The 24,939-nt window shown below is 36.0% G+C and overlaps 1 protein-coding gene across 1 annotated transcript in view; it reads left to right on the top strand.

Moving 5' to 3' along the window:
* The first annotated feature begins 1,048 nt into the window (after positions 1-1,048).
* The window catches only part of LOC150107254 (vesicular integral-membrane protein VIP36-like), a 126,663-nt gene continuing 102,772 nt past the window's right edge, over positions 1,049-24,939 (top strand). The window contains exons 1-2 of the mRNA XM_090391103.1: positions 1,049-1,176; positions 14,991-15,106. Coding sequence (XP_090247229.1) covers positions 1,050-1,176; positions 14,991-15,106 — 243 coding nt within the window. The 5' untranslated portion in view covers position 1,049. The remainder of the gene's footprint in view (positions 1,177-14,990; positions 15,107-24,939) is intronic.

The following is a 24,939-nucleotide window of genomic DNA, read 5'->3' as shown; positions in this document are numbered from 1 at the left end:
TCGAACTCTGATATTGGACGTAGGCTAAGCTTTCTTCGCATAACTGTTCTATTCTATACATATTGATAGCATGCATCATTATATTACACCTAGCTCAATAAGTGTTGTTACATTTGTTAAAAACACAGATAAAGTGGAAAGTTCTACACGAGACGTATTAATGCATTGACGCATGAAATTCTAGCTCCCTCCCCCCCAGAAAAATTAGTCCCAATTTAAGGGCTCCAAACAATGAGAGAGATGGCCCCATAGCATTCTAACACCTCGTGACTCGCCCTCCTCCGAAAAAGTGTAAGTACAACCCTGCTTTTACACTACTTTATGCTGCAGTTTCCGTGAAGATGACACTTTTCTTTCTAAATTGAAAAACTTTAAATGGTGTAAATGGATGATGAAACTGGTTGCATGTTCCCTTAAGCAATTATTCAGAATAACTTTTACGTATGTAAAAATATTTGTAAATTTGCAAAAAATATTTCTAAATGTTCGTTTGCATACCTTGCGCAATCAGTTATTTATTGATGCCATGAACATATACGAATGCTTAAAAACGTTATTAAATCAATCTTTCACTAAACGATGTTGGTGTGAAACCGAGTAAATACTTTTGCGCACCAGCCGAGAGTTCGCTTAAGAAAAACACACCTCTCCTACATTTCAAGTTTCTTACTGCTGAACGGGAGTTTTTGCTCTCTTAAGGTTTCTTCCTAGTCGCTGAAGAGATCCAACTTATTCGAAAGGCCAGTGAGACCTTATCAAAATGGACTAATAGAAAGCGAATATATAGACGCTTGGGCGGCGCTTATATTTTCTGTGGTCGGCGCTAAGGAGATTCGTGAATGCCTGTAAGCTCTCTGGTCAACTTATTTTAACGAAATTTTTATAGCTTGTGCATTCGGCCTTGAAATAATGCTGGATCTAATATCCACTTTACTTATATAATTTTTAAATTTAATAATTTTTTAAAATATTTATTTTTTTTTACAACCTAACATTTTCTTCTTACTAGAATTGTAGGTGGAGCTGCTGATCAATTTCACGTGTCGAAAATGGCGTGGGCGTTGAAGTGTTTAGTTTTGCTATGTAGTAGTTGGTGTATTTTTTGCCTTGTTCTAGCTCAATTAGGTACTAATGATTACTTAAAGAGAGAACATTCGTTAATAAGACCTTATCAAGGTAAGAGGTTAAGATCGGCGTGAGGTATAATTTTATGATTTCCTCTATTACCCTTAAATATAGGAAGGGATTTTTAGACTTTTTGAACCGGTGAATGCGCTACGGAATATGAAAGTATGAATAGTGGTTATTCGAACCCGAAATTTACATTCATTATTATTTCGTTTGTTATTAGCAAATTTTGAATGTTCGTGACATAATGTTTAGCTCTTCGGTAATGAACGGGAAGAACCTTTATATGGGTTTTTCATCTGAAAGTGAGTTAGTTAGCCGGTCTCATAATTGGCTAGCAATTTTTTATTTATTTATTTTTTTAATTATTATTTATTCTAGCAAACCGGCCAGAGAAACGATGCAATTAACACAAAATATGGATAGAGGGTGGTCTTGTTTGGAGTCCAGTCTCTCCTGATCAGTCGTAGGACTCCATGGAGGTGACAGATAGATTAAAAAATAAAATAAAAAAAAATAATCAAAAGTATATTATTCTATAGTAGCTATGTTAAAACATCCTAGATGTAGTAGGGCCATTTTTATTATTATAAAAGGAAAAAATAAATATATAAAATTTAAGGAAGAACCAGGAGTTTTTTTTTATATATTTTTTTTATTTGAGGCATGAATAGGAACCTGACACAACCGAATAAAGACATGTTGGTTCTTGTTGGAGATCTAAACAGTAGAGTAAGAAATGATTACCAGACACCTATAGAAATGTTTTGGGAAACTTTGAAGAAAAGAGCAAAGCAATAGAAAATAGCTGCTAAATTTTTGCTCAGGACATGGACTGGTTATGACTAATACCATATTCTAAAATAAAAATGCACAAAAATTCACATGGAGAGGTTATGCCCCACCGCAAACTTGCTACCCTTATCCGTTCTACAAAAGATCAGCTCCCTCCTCTCTCAGTGCCTGGAGTTTATAAAGTACCCTGTTCCTGTAACTGGCGTACTTTGGACAGACAGGCAGACCTGCAACCATGACTATGGGCATTCAGGCCTGGCTGACCATGTCTTGGATACAACCCACAGGAGCTCATGGGAAAAAACCACCATGCTGCACCACAGCAAATTCAAAAAAGAGAGACTGTTATTAGAATCAGCAGCTCTCAGAAATCAACCAAATCTTAATAAATATGGTTGCATCAAGCTTCCTAAGATTTAGGAAACACTTATCATCAGAGATCCCACCTTATATTCCAGGCTACTTACAACTGCCCTTAGAGGATGCTCCACCTAGATAGAACTTTAGAGTCACCTATGTGGTTGGGCTTAGTATTGTGTGGTATTTGTGTATATGTTACATTAGTTTTTTTGTAATCCCTGAAGATGTCTTAGTGACTGAGACAAAATATAGGAAGTATTAAATTCAGTTTTAATCCTTTCTGAGTGCTGTATATTCATTAAGCCTCCAACATGATAACCACTGAACTGGCCTTGATATGTTTACTCATCACTAATTACATGGATGCAAAATGTCCACTGATAATGTAATTAATATAATTGGAATTAATTAATATAATGTTTGCATACTATTAAAATAACATGGATGCAGATCTTATATTTTTTATATATTTTATTCGGATGGTCATTTGGGTGGTTAATCTTGCAAATTATGCTCGCTAACCTTGATGGTATCCCCTCTTTGTTAAACCACTTAAGTAAACTTTGCAATTCACATTCCAGAGACCTGAAAAAAAAAATTTTTTAAAGTTCTTATAGTGCAGTATAGTTAACATTGCCATATCATATATTTTGATTTCTAGAGTGTTCATGTTTGACATAATTTTGAGTTTTGTTTTGTTTTTGCTACCTGATTAAGTTGCCACATGGGATAAGTGACTAAATTTGTTCTCCCCCCCCCTCCAAAATCCATCCTTGTTTTTGAAATTCTTCAGGCCTATGACTACCATCATTCTAGAACACAAATCTCTGTATTTAGTGCAAGATTATAAGATTTTTAAATTAAAGACAGCTGGTATTGTTAGCATTCCCTGCTTATGTTAATCTTTACCTGTAATTAGTTGTGGCTTGGTTATTGAGCACTTAAACTTAATCTCATGCAGGTTCAAAATTTTTGGCATAGTGCATAGACAGAATCAATCCAGTGTGCTGTTCACAAACCATTTAATTAAATCAAAAGGCATTATTTACACAGTCTGATTCATATTAACATATATACAATTGCATTACAATTCTTTGTTATTTTCAGTGTCTTCCTAATTCAAACTCAGTTTTAATTTTCTTCCTTTAAAGCTAAATCACAATCTAGAATATTCTGCTAGTCATACTGAAAAATAAGGTATACCTGATTTTTCAGTAAGCCTATATCAATATTAACTTACACAATCTTTTGTTGGTTCACATGAAAGTGGTCCTTTTCTCTTTCTTTTTCTTGGCTCATTCTTGGTCTCCTGCCAATTTTCTTCTTTGTCTGAGTTGTTGATTATTCTATGCCTTCTAGGACACTTAATATGGTGGCAGTGTGCAGCTCTTTCCTAACGAGACATTCCAACGATCAGCATAATACTCAGGGTGGTGGATCCAGGTAGGAAAAGATTGAGAACCCTAAGACCTACAACACTTCTCCTTTGGTTACTGACAATGGACTTCATGTGGCAGCGAATCTAGGTAACAGAAGGTTGAGAAACCTGAGACCTACAATGCTCTTCTTTCAATTACCGATAACGGACCTCATGTGGTGGCGGACCCAGGTAAGAGAAGATTGAGAAACCTAAGACCTACAATGCTTCTCTTTTGATTACTGACAACGGATCTCATGTGGTGGCAGACTCAGGTAAGAGAAGGTCAAGAAACTTAAGACAAAGTCCTTCTCAACATTTCACCTTATAAAGGCCTGGACTTCCATTGTGCGCGTGCACCCATCTCTCGAAACTTTCATATATGGTCACGTATGGCCATCCAAACATGATGACATCATACTTCACACGTCTTTTGAAATTGCCATATATGGAAATGATTTGCCAGTGTTGCATAATGACGTCATGTGCTACATTTTAACAAAGGCTCATGGCTAAATTATTTCAAGTACAAAATTTATTATAGACAATTTGACATTTCTTTAAGTGCAATCTCTCTAGAAAAACATGTAAAAACAAACATGATAAATTCATATTTGTAAATTTATTTATTTTGTAATTAATAAAATAATCTGTTCAACACGTGTGTTTTTTGTCCCTAAATTTACAAATATGAGTGCTGAGCACCGTGTAACCTTAAAAGAAAGAAACATGATAAATTACTTATCATGAGAGAGGTCACAATTTTACAACACACTACAGCAATCAACACCTCAGGATCCAGTTTACCTTGGAAAAGGAAAACAGCAGCAGTCTTCCTTTCCTAGACACTATATGTCTAGGAAAGGAAGACTTACATGATAGCCTGATGGATCATTGGCTTTCTCCATTTACAGAAAACGTACACATGCAGTAGATGCATTCACCAGCAGTCACCCCCCAAAACCCAACAATATGGGATTATAAAAACCCTATATAACAGAGCAAAATTAATCAGCTCAGATAATAATGCCCTAACTACTGAACTTGACCATATCCTTAACACCTTCTTAGCCGATGACTACAACCCCCCCCCCCCCCAAAAAAAAAATCCAAAAAATATTTAAACTATGTAACCACAATCCTCCAAAGGAGATCACTCTAAATCTCTCACCATTCCATATATTCGGGGTACATCTGAAAAATTTAGCCAAAATCTTAAGGAAATATGATAAGAAATTGGCATCTTTTATCTGCTCCACCAAAGACCAGCCACTTCCCCTAGACTAACTTGGAGTATACCAGGTCCCTTGCAGTTACAAACTATCCTACTACGGCCAAACAGGCAAGGCAGTCAATATCAGGATATCTGAACACAAAGATTACATTCGGTTCCAGCAATACAGCCACTCAGGAGTTGTTGACCATTCTACACAGAATACGCTGGATGAAGGCCATTACACCGCAGCAAGTACAAGTATGAAAGACTTTTCCTCGAATCTGCCTCAGTTCTGAAAACTTTCCAAACCTCGACAGATTTGGGCACATTATGCTGTCCCAAATTTGGGAAGCATACATTCTAAGACCGTTTGCCAACCTCCAAAGACAATGCAATTTAGACCACTAGAGGGGCACCATTTAGGACTCCAGGACTGACTTCTGTTGCCTTTCTTTAGTCTCATTTGTTTAGTGTGAGTGCCTGTGTGCACATTGTGGCATTGTAACATTGATGAAGTATAGGAGTTACTAATTAAAAGTTTTTTTTATTAATAATCTAGTTCATGTTGTCATTTCCTAACAAATTAGAAGCTATGTCTAAGTATTGTGTTAGGTTATTTATGAGAATTATACATTTTAGAGTTCAAACAGAAGCTCACGTAATCTCCTAAAACTGAAAGTTTTTTCAATCTTCCTGGAGGGACTTGACCTTAGGATCACTAATAACTTTCCCCAGTTTTGCATTCAGCAGTCAATTTGATATTCCACACGAAATATCAAATCAAATTGAACAATAGTTTTTTAATTTTATTTTTTTATTTTTTATTGAACAATAGTTCTTCAAGTATAGAATCCTCTGGCACACCATGTTCAGGTAAGTTGAGTTCCACAATGCAGCTTGCTAGTATCATTCAGTAAACTTATTTGTTATTCATCTACCTTAGCTGTTTGTATACCATTTTGTTATACACCAATCTATTAAATGCTTTTGCATAGTCCAAAAAAGGCTTAAACATAACATCCTCTCCCTCTCTCTCTCTCTCTCTCACACACACACACACACAATTAGGTATACCGAAGGACTGACTTGCTTCAGACCGAGACCACAAATCTCATTGTAAGCATAAAAGTAGTGGAACTATGCAGCAAAAAGTAAAAATAAGATAAAGAAATTTTTTTAAAAAAGTAAAAAAATAAAGCAAAAAAAAAAAAAAAGGTAAGCGGGAAAAAAAAAATTCTCACCAGCACATCAGCACTTTATTCTAGTTTACACTGCTGGATTTTCTGATTTTTATTTTAGAGACTGTTGGAACTGAAATAACATATCTCATTAACAAAATCTCAAAACAAATCTCTTTTGGAAAAATAGTTCAAAATTGTACTTGTGAAATAAAAGCATTTGATGGATACCTGAAAACTTATACAATATATATCACTGATGGAATCATATCTTCAGACTCAATTGCATCACTGCAGTTACTGTATAAGGGATGACCCAAGTTTAGCATTATTTCCAGACCTCCATGGAGTTAGAAGACTCATTTAGAAGCTAAGCTCTGTACAGACAATACATATTATACCTTGCCTTCAAAGGTTAACTGTTGAAAATTAGCACAATGAATGCAGATTGGTTTGGGGGAATTCACTTATGGGGACATAGATTAGGAGGAGGAATGGACACAGAGGGAAATGGAATTTATAACTTTATAATAATGGGGGTTTATAGTGCTGGATTTGGTCATGGCATTAAGGAACTTTCCAGTAACCAGTGTAGCTATGCTGCCTCTGCTTGAGAAAAGCGATCATGTGGTCATAATCTGAAAGACTGCTAGATATGCAGAATTTTCTGTTAAGACGTACACGTGGAATTACAAAGCAAGTGATTATGACAAACTGAACAGTCAGCTTCAGTGTCATAACATAAGAATTTGTTGGGCAGGATCTTAGCAGTATATAAGAGATGGCAAGGAGTGTTTGAAGAAAGCTATATCAGACTGTATACCAGAGTCAGGAGTATAAATCAGGGAGAAGTTATATAGATGAATAGCATCACTAAGCAGATCATTATAAATTAAAGATGCCAAGAAATTCTATTCTTGGTTTCATCCTTTATTCAAGTTAAGCAAACAAAGTATGCATGTGAAGTCAATTCATGACTAAGTTACTTGTTATGGTGACTTCGTGACTAGGTTACTTATATAGAGGCTAATGACTTCATCAATTGCCTTAGTCTCCCATAATGCAATGAACATATGCACATTAGGTACACTGAAGGATTGACTTTCTTCAGACCAAGACCACAGATCTCATTGTAAGTATAAAGTAGTGAAACTATGCAGCAACAAATAAAAATAGGATAAAGAAAATTTTTTTAAAAAAGTAAAAAATTAAAGAAACAAAATAAAAAAAAAATGGTAAGAGGAGAAAAAAAATTCTTACCAGCACATCAACACTTTATTCTAGTTTAGCATTTTTACATTATATTATAACAATCCTGCATTATGGGAAAGGCCACTACCCTGACCAGTTTTGACCTCTGTTGAGGTGAAAAAGTAAAGGGGTGCTCATCATAGGCTTAGAGTAGTTAGTGTAAGGGTGCATAGTATTATAAGAGAAAGAAAAGATAGATAGATAGTATGAGAGATAGAGAAAAGGCTTCAGTTTTTTTATATCATCACATAGCCAAAGGCTATCAGTTTTCCTTTATTACCAATCTTATATAGATGAACGACCAAAAGACCAATTGAAACTAAAGTGCAAAGATGACTGATACTCAGGTGGTTAGCCTTATCTGAGTTAACTGCCTTGAGTTGGCCTTCTCTGCTTGGGATTGCTCTTCAGTGATCCCTGTTATAGTCAACAATTGACTATAACACATTGAATCAAGAGGATGGAACCATTTAAAAAACCTCTTATAGCAAAAATGGACAAAATTTATCCCTCCCTCGGTGAATATTGCATGATCTGGGTGGTCTACACCAGTGCTTCCCAAACTTCTGGATATCAGGGGCCTCCCCTTTGCAAAAATTAAAATATTTGACACTCCCCCCTCGAAAAAAAATCGTAATAGAGAGATATATTATTATAATATTTATTGTATTTATATTCAATACAAAACATACACAGTGAATATTGCAAAAATCAAATGCATATATTACATTCTTTGCCTCTTACCATTTGGTTCTGAAGACTGCGGGCTGTTCTGGTAAAATATGAAATACTGTCTTTTTTTTGAGTCTGTTTCTGCTTTTTCTGATTGTTCGCGGGAATTTTTGTTTATTTTTTTATCAGCCACTTATTTATCTCAGGGTTAAATTTTTTAGCGTAGAATACATCAAATAATATCACCACTTACCGATACTGGCACACTACAGACTGATAACATGAAATTAGCAAATATTACCTGAATAAGGGAATCCCTGGACCAGGAACATTTTTCCTCTTTTGTGACTTTTCTCCCTTTACGGTAATTAAGCCTAACATGAAACAGACAGCAAAGGCAGGTTATTAAAACGTGCATATGATTAACTCTCTTCAACCAAATTCCATATGTGAAACTGCTATAACATTGATTATATATATATATATATTACTTAATTTTAACACTTTTACGAATTTTAACACGTTCGGTTGAATTTTATTGCTGCCTTGGGAAATCGAACTCACACACACATCTAATTATTAACAATAGTTTTTAGTTAGATACTGTGTTTGCCCATGCAACATATGGTTTTGTTTCAGTCTATATAGCATAATTTCTGTATGAGGGAGGGGGGAGATGTGATTCATTAATTAGTGTGTTTTTATCCCAGTTGTCTCTAATTGCACTATTTGTTAAGAAATATATTACATAGACTCCTCATACCTTATTCGCTGGCATAATAAAAGTACTTGTATTTATTGCCTCTGCAGTATAATGGCTGTTAGGGAGGGCATGTTGTTTACCACTGCAAGCGAGTTACTATCTCCCCACATGAACTTGTTTAAGCTTTTTTTCATGTGTGAAGTATATGCGAAACTTTTATTGGTAACAGAAAACTAGCTTGGATGACAGTGATAATATAAAACGAGTTTTGATATGTATATAAAGTCAATATCAACAGTCCCTGATTACGAACGCATGATGAAACGGACAGGAAGATTTGGAGCTTCCCTGGATAGCATTCGAAGTAAATACAATTAACCACTGCTTTGAAATGAAACATATGAATAAGCAATATTTACTAATATTCATTAAGCACCAAAATACGCAGGAAGCAAAGTTTGTGAACCAACACCAATGTGTGAATTTTTCCATTAAAATATAAAAAATAACAAAAAAGAAATAATAAATAAAAGTTAAATACGTTTCTTTTAAAATAAAAAAATCTACTTAGTCTTAAAACATTTTAAATTTGTTTTCATTATTTCACGACCCCCCCCCCTCCCAACAAAACCTACGGTCCCCAAGGGGGCCGTGGCCCACAGTTTGGGAAGCGCTGGTCTACGCCACCTAGCCAAAAATTTCATATCTCCTAGAATGCTTCTTTGTAAATGCAAACATCGTCTTACTGAACAATTAAATTTCCACAATACAATATTATAAAGGATTTGAATGTCATATTGCTGGTTTTCAAATCCATGTTTCTTTTTAATCTTCCTTATAAAAATCAAAGTTCTCTTCCCATTGCTGACAGGTTGTGGGTACTGCAAGAAAATAACCTGTTCTGTTGTAAGTAATCGAATGGCCAACACATTACATAATATGTTCCAAATATGCAAAGCAAGAAGGGGGGGGGTGGTAGCTGTAGAATGCATGTTCTACTGTTTGCAGTCAGTAACAGATGTCACAGAGTGGATCTCCGATGTTAAAGTGCTTCCATTTGATGGTATTGACTAGAAGGAATTGCAACAAAGAGATTTCTTTATACCACACTTTTTTTTAATGGAAAGAATGTCAATGCAAGTGTTGTAGTATTCAGAAACAATGTCAGCTTTTGGACCTTCATTTAACTCCAAACAGGAGAAGATCAGGTAGATGGTCTGCAATATTTTATGAATTTTTGAAGCTGTATTGCTTAAATAGCAGAATTTCATCATCATCATCATCAAATTCCTGCCATGTACCCTCAAGGGTAGCAGAATTTTAAGACTGGAAACCTAAATCCTCCATGCTTAATTCATTTTTTTTTCTTTTTTTTTTAACTTCTTGGTATCAGCTGGATCAAAAAAATTGCATAGGCTTACTATATAATTGTTTTTCTTCAGCTTCTGTGATGTCTATAATATGTACAATTGAGCAGGGAAGATTATGGTTTTGAGTACTGGCTTTTGAAGAAAAGGAAAGTGGCCCTCTTATCCAGTCTTCTAAGGTTTCAATGTTCTTGTATAGAAGTTCTTGAACTGGTAATGTTGTCTAGTGGAGAAGGAATTCCAAGTATAATGGGGGATTTTTTTTCTCTCTTAGGGGTTAATCCAAAAGGAATGCTTCCAAGATCCCACTTTCCAAAAAAAATTTTAATTTTATCTTGTCTACATTAGTAGTTAATCCACTGATCTTGCTGAATTTTTCCAAAATATCCCCCCCCCCAAAAAAATATATATATATACATACAGTAGTATCTCGCTAATCCGAGCTAATAAAAACCGTGCTCGTTCGGATTAGCGAAAAGTTCGGATTAGTGAGTTTTCGCCCAAGAGACAATAATAACTAGCGTTTAAGACAAAAATAATCAGATTCTAATGGTACATCAATTTAATTCTGGAAATAAATGAAGTAACTCATAGGGAAAAAAAAGCTACTGTACTGTAATGTAAAACTTAAAAAGTATTTTTTTTTTTTTAGCTAACGCCTTTTTATTCCCGTATACGGGAATAGGCGAGGCCATTTAGCCCTATCTAACTTTTGGAGACTGAGTGGGCAGTTCAATCTCCACTGGTACCAATCAGAGATAGATGGCCCAAGGCTATCACTAATTAAGCGGTATGCAGTGAAGAGAGACGGCTCAACATGTGCTGCCATCTCGTGGTCCCTAACCCTAACACGATATATTTAATGTCTGAAATAATGTGGGTTCTATGGTCGATTTTCTTGAGTTTACAGGACGAAAAACCCGCTTGCCCGTGCCAGAGATCGACTAACTCGGGAACCGGTCGAAAAAAGGCTTAGAAAAATTTCCTCTAGTCGCCGACTAGACTCGAAACCAAACCAAGTCTTCCTTCGTGCGGCCAAGTGCCGTGGTGTGCAAACGCCACATCCACTGAGCTACACAGGCTCGATTTAGTAAAATTGCATAGTTCAGTACATAACTTAATTTGCGTAAAAAATATCACTTCCTTGTACACAATACACAAAACAAAGTTTCACAAAATAACACAAAAAAGTTTTTTTAAAATTTCTCTCTAAAAAAAGTCACTGATTTTCTTTCACTTCTTGGAAGCTAAACTGTTTTCGAATGCTTCTTCTCGGAGTTGCATTAGCAAAAAAACTTTGTGGAATGGTGTATCATTCTGAATTAGCCCATTCTATACACATATTAAAACTGTCAACTGTCTCTTCATGTTTTACTTTTTTTTCTTTGAATTCTTTATCATCATCATCGTCTGCTAATTCATTCTGTAGCATCATATTTATAATTTAAGCATCTGATTTGAATTTGAGTTCACTTTTGGTTCTACCTGTAATCCATTCTGTAACATCTGTTTGTGAAATTTCAACATTCGGATTTATATTTTTAACCAAATTATGTACGTTTTGAATTTCTGCTTTTTGTGTATCACCATAGTTATCTTCGTAAATTCTAGAAGACCACAGTTTTCTACATGATACTTGAATTGCTTCAGGTTTGAGGATTCCCAAGCAACATCAATTGAGAATGCTACATCCTTCAAATTTATATTTTTTACTGATGTGGTAACGTCGTAATTTTGGGAAATTACATTTAAAAGCAGGTCTTTATGATCTTTTAATTTAATGGATTGTATTATGTTCTGATCCATTGGTTGCAACAATGCAGTACAGTTAGTTTGGAGGCAAAATAATAGCACACAAAATAATAATATATAATAAATATAATAAAAATAATAAATAAAACTTTTTTTTCTTTCAAACCGTAGTTCGGATTACTGGAGGGTTCAGACTAAAGAGGTTCGGATTAGTGTGATACCACTGTATATGTATGGAATCATTATCCTTCAAAGTGCTCACTACATTCATTGGCATATGCTAATACCTTATTTTTCTTCATAGTTGAAGGAACTGTTACCCCCTCGAGAACTAATGCAAAGAGCGATGGACTAAGACAACCTTGCTTGACTCCTTTTTGAATTTTGACCAGGTGTGAAAAGGAACCCATTAACTAGGAGGTGGGTAGTCGAATTGACATAGGCTCCTTTTGTGATGGATAGCACCTTTTATCTACACCAATTTATTGTGGATTGTAAAGGGATGCTAGACATTATCAAATTCTTGAGTAAGGGCTACTGATAGCTTTGCCATCAACTGCTTTCGTATTAACTAAATGGATTAGATCACGTAGCAGAAACAGATTAAATTCTACTGCTTGGCCTGGAACTGCATACACCTGTGTGCTTTTAATTACGTATCTTATTCCCACGTTGAGCCTGTTATTGATAATGAGGAAAAAATCTTGTAATCAGTATTAGATAGGTCTCCAAAAATAAAATCCCAGGCCTTGTGGTAAAGTTCTATCCCTAGACCATCAGGTCCTGAGGATTTTCTTGTCTGGCATTCTTTATAGGCTGTGGTAACTTCAGATGCTGTATAGTGTTTTTGAAAAGAGTCAGAGATGTGTTGAGTAGTGGACTTGTTCATTGTTGAGATTATATTTGGTCATTCAAACATATAATTAAAATGAAATATATATTGATCTTTAATTAACCATGATTTATAAACATCTAATGCCAACAAGTTTAACTAACACAACACGCTCCATCCTTGTAATGTTATGCATTCTGTTTTAATTTAATTTTTAATTTATATGATAGTATTACTCATAATTTGGAGGAACATAAAAACAGCTCTTTTGGACTTTTTAACCAAAATTAATTCTTTCCATCAAAAAATACAATTCACTTTGGAACTGGAGAAAGATTATCAACCTAATCAAGAAACTGGCAGATGGACATATCAAACTGACAGTCTACCGCAAACCAACACACAATGGACGCTACCTTCATTTCAAATCAACTCACCATATTTCCCAGAAGCTTGGCATAATACATATGCTCAAATATAGAGCCACGAACATCATCTCAGAAGAAAAGGAACTATGGTGAACTTACTCATATATCAGAGACATTAATAAAAAATGGCTATCCAAGGAATTTAATCTACAAGATTCTTCATAGCAAACCCCCCCCCCCCCCCCCACAACAACAATCTACCATCACTCAATACAGATCATTCATAGTTATTCCTTATGCAGGTACAGTATCGAAAAAGATTGCAAAACTTTTTAAACCTTTCAACATCAGAGTTGAGTTCAAACCAGTCAAGACTGTCCCTCCCTTTTTAAGATTGCCAAAAGACATTAATCCTTTTTTCAAACACACTGGAGTGTACAACATCCCATGTGCTTGTGGTCTAAACTATATAGGACAGATGTAGAGAAGCCTCAAAATCCGAAAAAAATAACATATAGGAGATGTTAATAACAACAGAACTGACAACTCTGGTCTAGCCCATCATTTCACGATTACAAACCATACCATTGATTGGGATAGCAGCTCCATGCCTTATATAGAAGAAGACTTCCATTGCAGAAATTTCAAGGAAGCCGTAGTAGTTCTCCATTCTGGAGAAAATCTTAACAGAATCCAGGGAATGATAATAGCTGACATATCATCAAATTCTTGACATGTACCCTCAAGGAGTGTATAGGATATGATTATACTACATGAAAAATTTACATCATTACTAACTTCCCATCTACAATTTCCCTCCAAATCAGTCTGTTACTTGTCAATACTCCAACATTATCAGGTCTTATATTTCTATCGTCTAAGGCAGCGCTTCCCAAACTGTTGGCCACAGCCCCCCCTTGGGGCCGTACGTTTTGTTGAGGGGAGGGGCCCATGAAATAATGAAAACAAATTTAAAATGTTTTAAGACTAAGTAGGCTTTTTTTAATCTTAAAAGAAATGCATTTATTTTTATTATTTCTTTTTTGTTCTTATATTTTAATGGAAAAAATCACGCATTGGTATTAGTTCACAAATTTTGCTTCCTGCTTATTTTGGCGCTTAATGAATATTTGTAAATATATGCTTATTCGTATAAGTTTAATTTCAAAGGTATTGATAAGAAGCACAAAAAAGATTACAAATGCAAATTCCTGAATATAAATTGTATTGAATATAAATATAATAATGTCTGTATTACTATTTTTTTTTTCGATGGGGCCATGAAATATTTTAATTTTTCCAAATGGGGCCTTGGCATCCATACGTTTGGGAAGCACTGGTCTAAGGCACTTTGTATCGTATCGATCGACCTATATCTTGGTCTTTGTCAATTTTGAATTAAATAAGAATTTCTACTTTAAATTATAATACAAATGCAAAAATCTTAATTTTATTAATGAAAAATAAAGCAAAAACTGATGAGCATTTCTTAGTTTTCCCCCAGTATTTAAGTTAACCTTTCGAATTGCCATCTTTTCCTTTCATAACTGTTTTGGTTTTTCCATTGCTCACAAAACACTTGTAGAGCTTCTCCATCAAATTCATTCATTCTTCTTGTTCCTCATGCTGTAATTCCTGCTCACATCCCAGATGGCTAACAGCAGTCAGCAAATAATTTTTTAAATGCATATCAAGTATTGAAGTATTTTAAGTTCAGTGGTTAATAAATGATCTTTGAATAAAAATTATTTTGATTATCCTTAAAGTTGAACAAAAAATGATTGCTGGATCATTTATAAATCATTAAATATAACAGTGACACACACACGCCCGCACATATATTTTTAAATAATAATAATATATTTGTTTGACTTCATTTCTTTCTTGGAATTATTACAACTTAATGCATGATGTATTTTATAAAATATTGATCAAAGAATTTGTTTTGTAGGCTTAGGAATGATGATACCAAACTGGGACTTTATAGGTAGTACAATGGTTACAAATAACTATATCAGGCTTACACCAGATCAGCAGAGTAAACAAGGATCATTATGGAACAGAATGGTATCAAGTGTGTTTAATTATTATTTATTTTGATTAATGTTGATTCATCTACCTCTACACATGAGTGTAAATTGGAAGTTGCCAATACTTTAATATTTTACATAATTATAATGAATATTTGAGAATATAAATGAAAGATGAATCCTTAATGTTTTTTCATAATTTTTTTGTAAACAGCAACACTACACTTGCAGGTATGGCATTCCAAACATTTGAACAGGAGAAGAGCATTTCTCCTGTCCATATAGGAACATTAAAGTGGTGTGTGGGTGGGTGGGTGGGTGGGTGTGTGTGTGTGTAATTTTTGTAGTTGTATACTATATTTGATGGCATCATGTTCCTGTATACAGGAAGAAGTGTCTCTTATATTAGATATTAAAAACATGGATTCTAAAAATTATATTAATTTACTTTTGGGAATTCTCCAAAGGAATCATTTTGGAGAATTGTACTTTCATGGGCATTACTCTTCTGAATTGATTGCTACTTTTCCTCCACTGATGTAAAATGCAACAGTAATAATGTACAAACTAGAGCAGCCACTGGCCAACACCTATATCCTGTCTGGCTCCGAACACACTGAAATAACTTCTCATGAAAATTATCTTTTCATCCATCTCTGCTCTTTGAAACAATATCTCCCATGCTGTTTTTCCCAGTGAGTGCAATCACCCACTCTTTAAGAAGCACATCAACAGCCTACATTTTCTCCTTAATCACTTGTCCACACATGGTATGGCACTGCAATGTTAAAGGTCTTGTGACCTTTCATGCGTGGGGTTATAAAAAAAAAAAGATTAAAACTCAAGAGATCTTGCAAAAAGTTTCCGACATTTACTTCACTGACATTCATCATCGTTATGTTTATTACATGACACCTCTGTGGAGTCAAAATGATTCATTATGGGAGGACACTCCACACCACACACTCCACTGTCTACACCACTTAATCTTCCAACTACACCAGCGTTTCCAACCTATGTTCCATGGAACACCAGTGTTCCGTGGAAAGTGAATAAGTGTTCTGTGAAAAATTATCAAAATTAATATGAGCCTGGAATGGTTTAAATGCTGTGACAAGTTCAAACATGTTTGAAAGTCAGGCCCTCCTCACTTTGCGTGTGAATTGTGTTATTAAGGCTAGCTTTGACTTAGCCACCTACGGTTGTCGACACCTCCAAGGGCGAGTGAAGTACAGAGGTATAGGAAACATGCGGTCACAAGCAAGGTCAATGCGCTGTGGCCTGACACACACCTGTAGTGTGCACTGTCACATTTTTGCGATACGATACAGCCTGCTGCTACGTTAATATGTGCTTAGCTTTACATTGAATACGAGACCGATGATACTCAACTCTAACCAAGGTGTTCGGTTAAAATTTTAGGATTTGTGAAGTGTTTCTGTCATAGGAAAAGTTTGAGAAACCCTGATCTACACTATGCCACTATCCATCATCTACACAACAATTTGCTGCTCACTCACTAATACTATTTTTTGTTCATGCAGGATGAAAAATCCGAGTTTCCAAGAAGGGAAATCCTGCTACTTCCGTATGAGATTAACTAATTTTGTCAGTTGAAAAAGCTCACATAAAGATTCCTCTCATCACAAATGGAATCAAATTTGGGTGTTTTCCTGTCCAAGGGCACAATGTCTCTCATTAATTCATGGTGCCCCAACCTAAATTTTATTTTATTATTTTTTTATTTTGCTGTTACCCATGAAAGATTATTTGTAAATCTATAGTACGTTTTGTACTATAGATTTACCTGGGTAAATCTAGAATTTTTTTTTTTCTAATTTTATCAATTTTATATATATTTTTTTTGTATTTTTCATTCATTTTTATTACATAGTCAAGAAATCCTGCTCTAGAGACCAAACAAGAAACTTTTTCAAGTCACTTCAGGCTTCCAGTAAGCAGGGTAGTCACTTCATACCGGGGGATGACATTCATCTCCCACTTAAAGACAATCACAAACATCCATGCCCACAGTGGGATTCGGACCTGCAGCCTGTTGGTTGGAGAGTAGGCGCACTAACTACTCGGCCAACCAAGCTGGCATGATGTGCACCATCACCTATACACATCCCAAAGCTGATCTTCTGTTTTGATTGAATTCCATTTCTCTGCCACAACCACCACAGCTCATTTTAATTCATCCTGATTCTTTCTGCTCCAAGGATGGAAAATTTGTGCTTTTGTGTGATCCAATATTCCTTGCCTGAGGATTCTTGATATCCCCTTTTTTGACCTTCTGTGGCTTAAAATTTCCTTCTTGTCATTCTAAAAATCATTCTGATCTCCTTGACTTTCTTTTCCTTGAAGCTTGATTACCTGCAATCTAGATTTTAATAGTGAAGTCATCTCTTGACTCCCTTTTTTCAATTGCTTCTCTTCCAGTTTGGTCTGCAACTGGAAAAGGGAGTCAAGAGATGTCTTCACTATTAGAATCTAGATTGCAGATAATCAAGCTTCAAGGAAAAGGAAGTCTTATGTCTCTGAATGATATATAGCAGAATCTTGAACAGTCTGGATATACCAAAAAAAGGTTTTGTATCCTACCTTTTTTTTCTTTTTTTTATTTTAAACCAGGTCTAGAAACCCTGCTTTAGAGACTAAACATGGATCTTTTTCAAGTCTCCAATAAGTGGGGCAGTGGTCTCACACAGTCATTGAAATCCATTTCCCACCATGTACAGCCATTTCCTAAAAAAAGGTGATAAGTGTGCCATCCAAATATTGACCTATTGCTCTCAACTCAGTGTAGTCTAAAGTAATGGAGAATGTCAGCAATCAACTTCTCTGACACCTTGAGAACTGTCAACTTATCATTGACCACCAGTATGGATTTTGCCAATGAAGGTTTGGAGAAATCTGTGTTGTTGCATTTGATATTTCCAAGGCATTTCATACAGCTTGTCATTGAGTGCTTCAGCAAATTATCTTATGGTCTTTCTTCTCCCCTTTGTATATATAATATATATAAATATGTATATAAATGACCTGTCTTAACCAATCTCAAAACCGTATTCACAGTTTTGCTGTGAATATGGTTTAAGAATAAGGTTTGAGGTCCTATGCATATATAAACATATATATAAATGACTTGCTCTAACTGATCTCAAACTTCCTTGAGGTCCTATGCATACAACAACATACAGTGCTCAACCTTGAGCTTGAAGATCATCTACAAGAAGTGTCATAAAAAGATGATCTCCATCCTTCAGCAGGGCATTAATTGACCTAGTGACCTTCACTACTTCCAAAATAGTTTTGTATTTTTTTCTATAAAAAAGAAGTTTAGATTTTCTTCCCTTACCTTTGCCAATGCTCACCTCAACAGTCAAGACTAGATTTCTCTTTTTGTACTGACTCATACTTATAGGCTTTCTTGACCCAGTCAATCACTTCTGTACTCTCCTTAGTTTCCAAAAAAAAATTGGCATCTTTTTTCACTCAAGACATAACTTTCCATCCATCCATCTACTTTAGTCCATACAAATTCTAAATCTTCACAATCTTGGAATACTCCTCATATTTGGAGTGGGCACATAAAACCTCTCTAAAATATTTGGTGCTGTGTAGAAGATAACAGTTCAGTTGACTGCTGACCCCTCTCTCAAAGCCACTGTTATATAGGTAGTCAGTTGTTTCTGCATTGTGTCTCTTCTACAGATATTTCCATGGGTGTTGTTCACTAGCTTCCATCATGCTTTTCCCCTATCTCTGTTAAACAAACCTACAGTAGCACAAGCAACAGCAACCCAACATCCTTGTACAGTTGAATGCATAACACACTGAATCTTCTGCTTTTGGTCATCTTTCCAACCAAAAAGGCATTGTTGATACTGACTGGACTAAGGAGGCCAGTGGAGAAAATGGTTAATGCCTTGCCTAATGTGGTCTCTAAAAAGCAATATTCCATCTTGGGCATGGATGTTGTAAAAGCCTGCTCTAGATGAGCATGACAGCTCTTTGAGCCTTATAAGGCTTGTATTGATTGTAAAAAAATATATATATAGATATTGTTCACATTTCAGGAATGCATCTCTGATGGATGTTTTCAAACAAAGCAAGCAGTCTAATGCTGTTGAACATTAGACTTGCTTTGTTTAAAAACATCCACATTTTTTCAGGAATGTATCAGAGATACATTCCTGAAATGTGAACAATCTCTTGTGTACCATAGTCCCCACTCATTCGCCGTTTCAGTTATTCGAGGTCAACCCCGATCCAAAAATATTAAATGGAAAATTCCAGAAATCAACAATTTATAATTATATCAGCAAAGTGAATATTAGATCCAATATTATTTCAAAGCTAAGTGTTTGTAGAAATTATGAAAGTTTCATAAGTTGACTTGGGATGCCGAGGATTGTATTCTCGTAAGTTTTAAGGTGAACTTATGAAACTTTCATAGTTTCTGTGAACATTCAGCTTTGAAATTATGTTGGAGCTAGTATCCACTTTGCCTATGTAATTTTACATCGCTCAAATGAAGCCATATGGCCCTTACTTTTGGTAATAAACGATTCATAAGTTTTAAATTGCGTGCCATTCTGAGTATTTTTCGGTTATCAGATCAACTTCGCAGTATTGCAGTGCTTGTGTTCAAGCAACCCTTATTTTACTTAATGATGGCCCTAAAGTGCAAGAGTAGTGATGCTGGCAATTTGAATATGTCAAAGAGAAGCCATAAAGTGCTTCCTTTTAAGTGAAAAAGGTGAAAGTTCTTGACTTCATATAATAAATAAATAATTAAAAAAAAATCGTATGCTGAGGTTGCTAAGATTCCATTCATGTTCAGATAACTTTTATTACAGTATAATTGCTCTATTTTATTATTAATTATTGTTTTTAATCTCTTACTGTGTCTAATTTATAAATTTATCATAGGTATGTATGTATGTATAGGAAAAAACATAGCATATATATAGGGTTTGGTACTATCCCCAGGGTGTCTTGGAATGTATCCCCCTCGGGTGAGTTGTCTTTTGCATGAAAGCATTGATATGACACAGCTGGAGGTAGTTATATTAAAAGACCTATATAATCTAGGTATTGGGGTTCACTTCCTCTTTTTTTCTACAAACTTTTCTAGCTGAATTTTCCAAGTGAGAAACACTGTCATAGCCATACTGCCAAGAGGAAGGTGGTTCCCAAAGCTCTCTTAATGTAACACTTTAAGAGAGCTTTGGGAACCACCTTAACAGAACAACTTTCTCCCACTGTAGACACTGCTCTTATATTCACGATTTTTCAATTTTCTGTCATTTCTGTAATATCTGGTTCAGTAATTACCTATCTTCCCATGGTGGATGAATTATATCAATCATTTGATGTAATTCATCAGAAGGAAATGCTGTGGAGGATATATAAAGAGAAAGGTGACCAGCAAACTCATGAACAGTACAAAGCTCAGTCAAGAAAGGTGACCAGCATGGCAAGGAAGGCAAAAATTGGATTATGAGAAGAAACTAGCTGAGCAGGCCAAAGGAAATCCCAAAGAGTTCTTTCGTTATATGGCAAGTAAGAGGTAGAATGACTATGGAAGATTAACCTTAATGAGTGATGGCCATGAAGAGACAGAAGTGGATAAAATATGAGTTACTTAGTGACCACTTTGCAAAGGTGTGTCATCCTAGTGAGGTTAACTGCTTTAACCTTTGTGATAGACACTAATGTGGAAACACAAGTGGGTGAATTGGAGGTTCTTAAGATAGATATTGCAGAATCTCAGTGTAGTTTTGCAAGAATGTGCAAGGGAACTGGCAATACCTTTGACTAGGCTCTTTAAGTCTCAGCTCTGGTAGAGTTCCAAGGGAGTGGAAAGAGGTCAAAATAATTCCTTTGCATTAGGAAGGTTCTAAGACTGCAGTAGCAAATTATAGACCAATCAGTATTTCAGGCATGGTGGTAAAAGTACTAGAAGAATTGTTAAAAAAGAGAATTCAAGAATGGGTAGATAAAAATATGATACTGTATGAGGGTCAGCATGGCTTTGTGTCGGTCATGTCTTAGTAATTTACTAACTTGATATCCTGCACAACAGGATATCAAGAGCATGGTCTCCCAGTCTCAATTTACCATATAGATGATTGCAGATGTAATTTTGTTGTTCTTCAAGACATTCTTTAATTGATCTACCCGTCTTTCCAAATTAGATTAAACTGCATGCACGGATGCTCCAGAATGGGCAAGAGGTCAAAATTGATCCTTAGGAAAATGGATGAAGACAGCTAGCTGAATTGTAATCGTGTGAAAGTTGTATGGAGATTATATTTGTGATGAACTTTAGCTATCTTTTCTAATTTATTCTGGTGAGAATAGTTCTACTGTGATTTTGTGTTTATTTACTGAAAGGATGGGTAAAGCAGTATTTTATCTATTTTTTATCAGTTATAATCATTTACTGAAAAGGTGTTTTTTTTTTTTTTAAATTTATTTTTTCCCTTCTTGGTGTTGTTTATACCATGAATAACTATTCCAGATTAGACTATTAATACTCTAATTAAGAGTATTTTAGTAATAAGGTGTGACACCTTTTGGCTACTCTATAGCTCAGTGCAAATGGTGCTTGCATTGTCTATGCTTGGCCGCACAAAGATAGACTTATAAGTTCGAGTCTAGTTGCCGACTGGAGGAACTTTTTCTAATCCTTTCTTCGACTGATTCCTGTGTTAGTCGATTTCTTGCATGAGCAAGCAGGTTTTTCATCCTGTAAACTCAAGAAAATCGACTGTAGAACCCACATTATTTCAGACAGTAACATATCCTTTTAGGGTTAGGTACCAAGAGATGGCAGCACTCATTTGCTCATCTCTTCATTGGTGCACCTATAATTAGTGATAGACATGGGTCAGCTATCTCTGATTGGCTACTGGTGGAGATTGAACTGATCACTCCAAAAGCTAGATAGGGTTTAAAGGCCTCACCTATTCCCTATAAGGGAATAAAAGGCATTAGCTTATTATTATTATTATATATGGAAATATTACTTCTGCATTACTTTAACTTTGATATCACTTCTGGGTTTGACTCCCACTGATGAGACCTCAGTAAAGATCGAAACCAGTCCGGTTAGTGACCCTTCCCATAATGCATAGTATTATACATGTCCATAAGGATATGTGCTTTGTATTATGGGATACTAAGGCAGGTGATATGAAGTCATTAGCTTCTGTAGTTTCACGAGTTGCCCAATCCTGAAATTACTTTAGGTGAAACTTTGCTTGCACTTGGATAAAAGATTAAACCATAGAGTATAATTTCTTGGTATCTTTAATTTACATAAATAACTAGTGTTTTATATATATATACGAGGGACGTCCAGAAAGTAAGTTCCATTTTTAAATATTTTCACTGCAGCGCTGCAATCGCAATGGTCCGTATGCATGCTGAGTTTGTTTATTCCTTAATAAGGTGTTGGTACCATTTTCAGACATTCTCGCAGTGTGTACGCTTCTTGGTGTGTGTTTATAATGTCTAAGAAAATCGAATCACCCACCACATGTGAAATTATGTCAGTTATCCGTTTCTTGAAAATGCAAGGAATGTTAAAGCAGCTGAAATTATTGAGGTTTATGGAGAACACGCAGTGAGTGATTCAGTAGCACGAAGATGTGTAAGACTTTTGAATGAAGAAAAGACAGGTGTGTACGATGATGAACAGAGCAGGCAACCATCTTTCGTGACTGACGATTTGGTGCATTCAGTTGAAGAGAAGATTCGACAGAATAGGGGATTCACTATGACATACTCTTGCTGCAATTTCCAGAAGTTTCACATTCATGTCTTCACGAAATTGTGTCAGTGAAACTGAATTATCGGAAATTGTGTGCACGCTGGGTGCCGAAGTTGCTTACAGAACAACACAAAGTGAATTGGCTGGACAGTGCATTGGAGTTCTTGACACGCTACCATGAGTATGGCGATGATTTCCCGAGCAGACTTGTCACTGGGGACGAGACTTTGGTGTTGCACTCAACCTCTGAATCCGAACAACAGTCCATGGAGTGGAGGCACACCTCATCACCAGTCAAGATACAATTGAAGACAACAGTTTCCACTCAGAAAATCATGTGTACTGTGTTTTGGGACAGACAAGGAATTTTGCTGGTAGACTTCTTGGGTCAAGCTCCACAATCAGTGCGAGTATGTACTGCCAAACCCTTAAGAAACTGCATCGTGCGATCCAGAAAAACGATATAGCATGCTTACCAGGGGCGTTGTTTTGATTCATGATAATGCCTGCCCACACATGGCTGGCATAATATGACAGCTTCTAGTCACCTTCGGCTGGGAACAATTCCATCATCCCCCATATAGTCCTGACCTTGCGGCAAGTGACTTTTACCTGTTCAAACATCTAAAATCTTTCCTTGGTGGCGGCGGTTTCAAGACAACGATGAGGTCAAAGAAGAAGTCAATATGTGGTTTGTGTCACAGGCGGTAACTTTCTATGATGAAGGTATACAACTCTTGGTGCCCCGTTATGATAAGTGCCTGAACAATGGCGAAAATTATGTAGAAAAGTAGTGAAAGATGTCTTATTTAATTTCCAATAAAGTTTTTTTTGTAAGTATATTTTTGTTTCTCTGACAGCCCATTGGAACTTACTTTCTGGATGTCCCTCATATATATATCTGATCCACTCAAGGCCTATAGAACATTAGTGCCATGTGTGGACAAGAGTAATAGAAGGAAGGAAGAATCTGTTCGCTTTTGCTTGAACAGCTGAGGGGTTTTAATCTTTGGGAATGCAGAGTGGGCAAGACTGTTCCAAAGGACAAGTAGGTGGAATGAAAGAGGAGGCAGTATAGTTGGTTCGGTGAGTTTCAAGATGGATGGGAAAAGGATGTTGGTTAGCAGTGGCTCTTGTTTTAATGATTTCGGAGGAGAGTGGAGGAATAATAGTGGCCAATTCAGCAGAGCACTTTCCACGAAAGTATCTGTAGAAGAGGCACAGGGCAGGTACTGAACATCTGAGAGAGAGGATCATTAATTAGCTGGATTGCCTTCTTCTGGACAGAATTGAGCAATCGTAGAGAGGATTTGGGTACACCACCCCAAATATGGGAGCAATATTCCACAGCTTGGGTGGATTTGGGCTTTGCATAGAGTTAGCAGCTATGGAGATGTGAAGTAGTGTCTTGTGCAAAAAAGTATGCCAAGTTTTTTGGTGGCTACAGAAGCAGTAGTTGAAATGTGGTTGTGCTAGGAAAGATAGGAGGTGCAGGTCAGTCCAAGAAGAGAAATCTGAGATCATATTTGGATATCTCAGTATTACTGAAGGTAAGAGGGGGGGGGGATGCGAGCTCTTTCTTGCAAGAGATCAGACAGAACTGTTGTCCTTACCCACAGGGATATAGTTAGGAGGTCTGAGTTCAGATCACTGGTTGTGGTAGATCTTGAGGATTCTAATACTGCAAAGTTTGCCAAATGAAAAGGAGCAATTGAGTGTACTTTCATCAGCATAGCTGTGGATAGGACTGGAAGTCTGTGAGAGCAGGTCATTTATATACAAGAGGAGGAGAGTGGGTGAAAAAACAGAATCCAGGGGTACTCCTGCATTGGCGGGAAAATTTGAGAATAGTAAACCATCCACCATGACACAGTGAGTGACCAGTGAGAAAGTTGACAATCCAGTTGCAGAGTGAGGATGGCAGTTTGTTAAGTAGGCCCCTCTGCCAAACCCGATCAAATGCCTTTGTAATGTTGAGGGCAACCATGCGAGTTTCTCCAAATTTCTCCATGGCCTGAGTCCAGAGGTACATGATGAAAGCATGAAGATCAGCTGTAGATCATGACTGGCAGAATCCGTACTGC

Source organism: Typopeltis vanoorti, chromosome 4 (genome assembly GCF_054136105.1).
Source record: "Typopeltis vanoorti isolate ZY-2024b chromosome 4, IOZ_Tvanoo_1.0, whole genome shotgun sequence".
Taxonomy (NCBI): Eukaryota; Metazoa; Arthropoda; class Arachnida; order Uropygi; family Thelyphonidae; genus Typopeltis; species Typopeltis vanoorti.
The sequence above is the reverse complement of the archived record's forward strand: the minus strand, read 5'-3'. Positions and strand labels throughout refer to the sequence as shown.